At 42.2% G+C, this 887-nt stretch overlaps 1 protein-coding gene across 1 annotated transcript; it reads right to left on the bottom strand.

The window, feature by feature from the left end:
• Positions 1-14: 14 nt before the first annotated feature.
• On the bottom strand, positions 15-847 carry LOC110440744 (the record flags this gene model as incomplete). The annotated part of the gene is made up of 1 exon (XM_021483892.1): positions 15-847. A coding segment is annotated over exon 1 (755 nt), but the record flags the coding sequence as incomplete, so codon positions are not given.
• Between the last annotated feature and the right edge of the window lie 40 nt (positions 848-887).

Genomic DNA, 887 nt, shown 5'->3' with positions numbered 1-887 from the left:
TTGGAAGGCTTGGCCTCAAAATCATGTAGGGTTCTACATTATTATTGGATTCACATTCAGACCTACCTCTCGTACTTTGCCTACCGATTCCCCTCGCTGGTTTCTGTCTCTTTGTTGCTGGTGCCTCATTCTCCTTTTCATTCCCCTGTTCTTTTGTGTTTTTCGTAGATTTCTGTCTTTTTGTTCTTGCAACAACACATACATCTTCCACCACCCAATCGGACACATAACTTGATGATGGACATGTGAACTGTCCATCTAGCCCAAGGCAATTGACACATGTGCATGTCAGTGCTCTGGTACCAATTTTGCCATAGGATATACCCCGCACTGAATGTAATTTTCTGGTACCTTTAACCGTCTTTCCCTCTCTATTCCTATCTCTCTTGATGTTGTCCAGTAAATGGAATGTTCTTTTGAGCTTTGGTTGGTCTCGTGCAAGCTTTTGGTCTCCAAATTCTTTTAACTGTTTGGCATTTGTTATAAATTGCCCACCTTTGACTGCACGTGTCACGGCTGATTTAACCACACCAGAAACTGCATCAGCTGGTCCTTTGCCATGGCCTGACCCGAAAAAATTTCTGTCCATCCCATTTCTGGCACTTATATCCAAAAAAGGAATTTTTGACTTGTACTGTGATGAACAACCATCAGTAAATTGTACAATTTTCCTTATGAGTACAGTTTCCTCTAGGTGTTTAAGAGTTTCCGTCAAGCACGCCTCTACAAAATGTGCATCGTGTTGAATGTCGTCCGACACGAACACCATTTCATGTGTTTTCCTTCTTGTTCCTTCTTGTTCCTTCGTCTCTGCATTGGTTGTAGTATAGTTATAGTAACATACTACTGGGTGGATTGTGATCTGGTCGTGTGCCCAATGAGCACTT

Source organism: Mizuhopecten yessoensis, unplaced genomic scaffold, assembly GCF_002113885.1.
Source record: "Mizuhopecten yessoensis strain PY_sf001 unplaced genomic scaffold, ASM211388v2 scaffold705103, whole genome shotgun sequence".
Classification (NCBI taxonomy): domain Eukaryota; kingdom Metazoa; phylum Mollusca; class Bivalvia; order Pectinida; family Pectinidae; genus Mizuhopecten; species Mizuhopecten yessoensis.
Note: the sequence above shows the minus strand (reverse complement) of the source record. Positions and strands in the feature narration are given on the sequence as shown.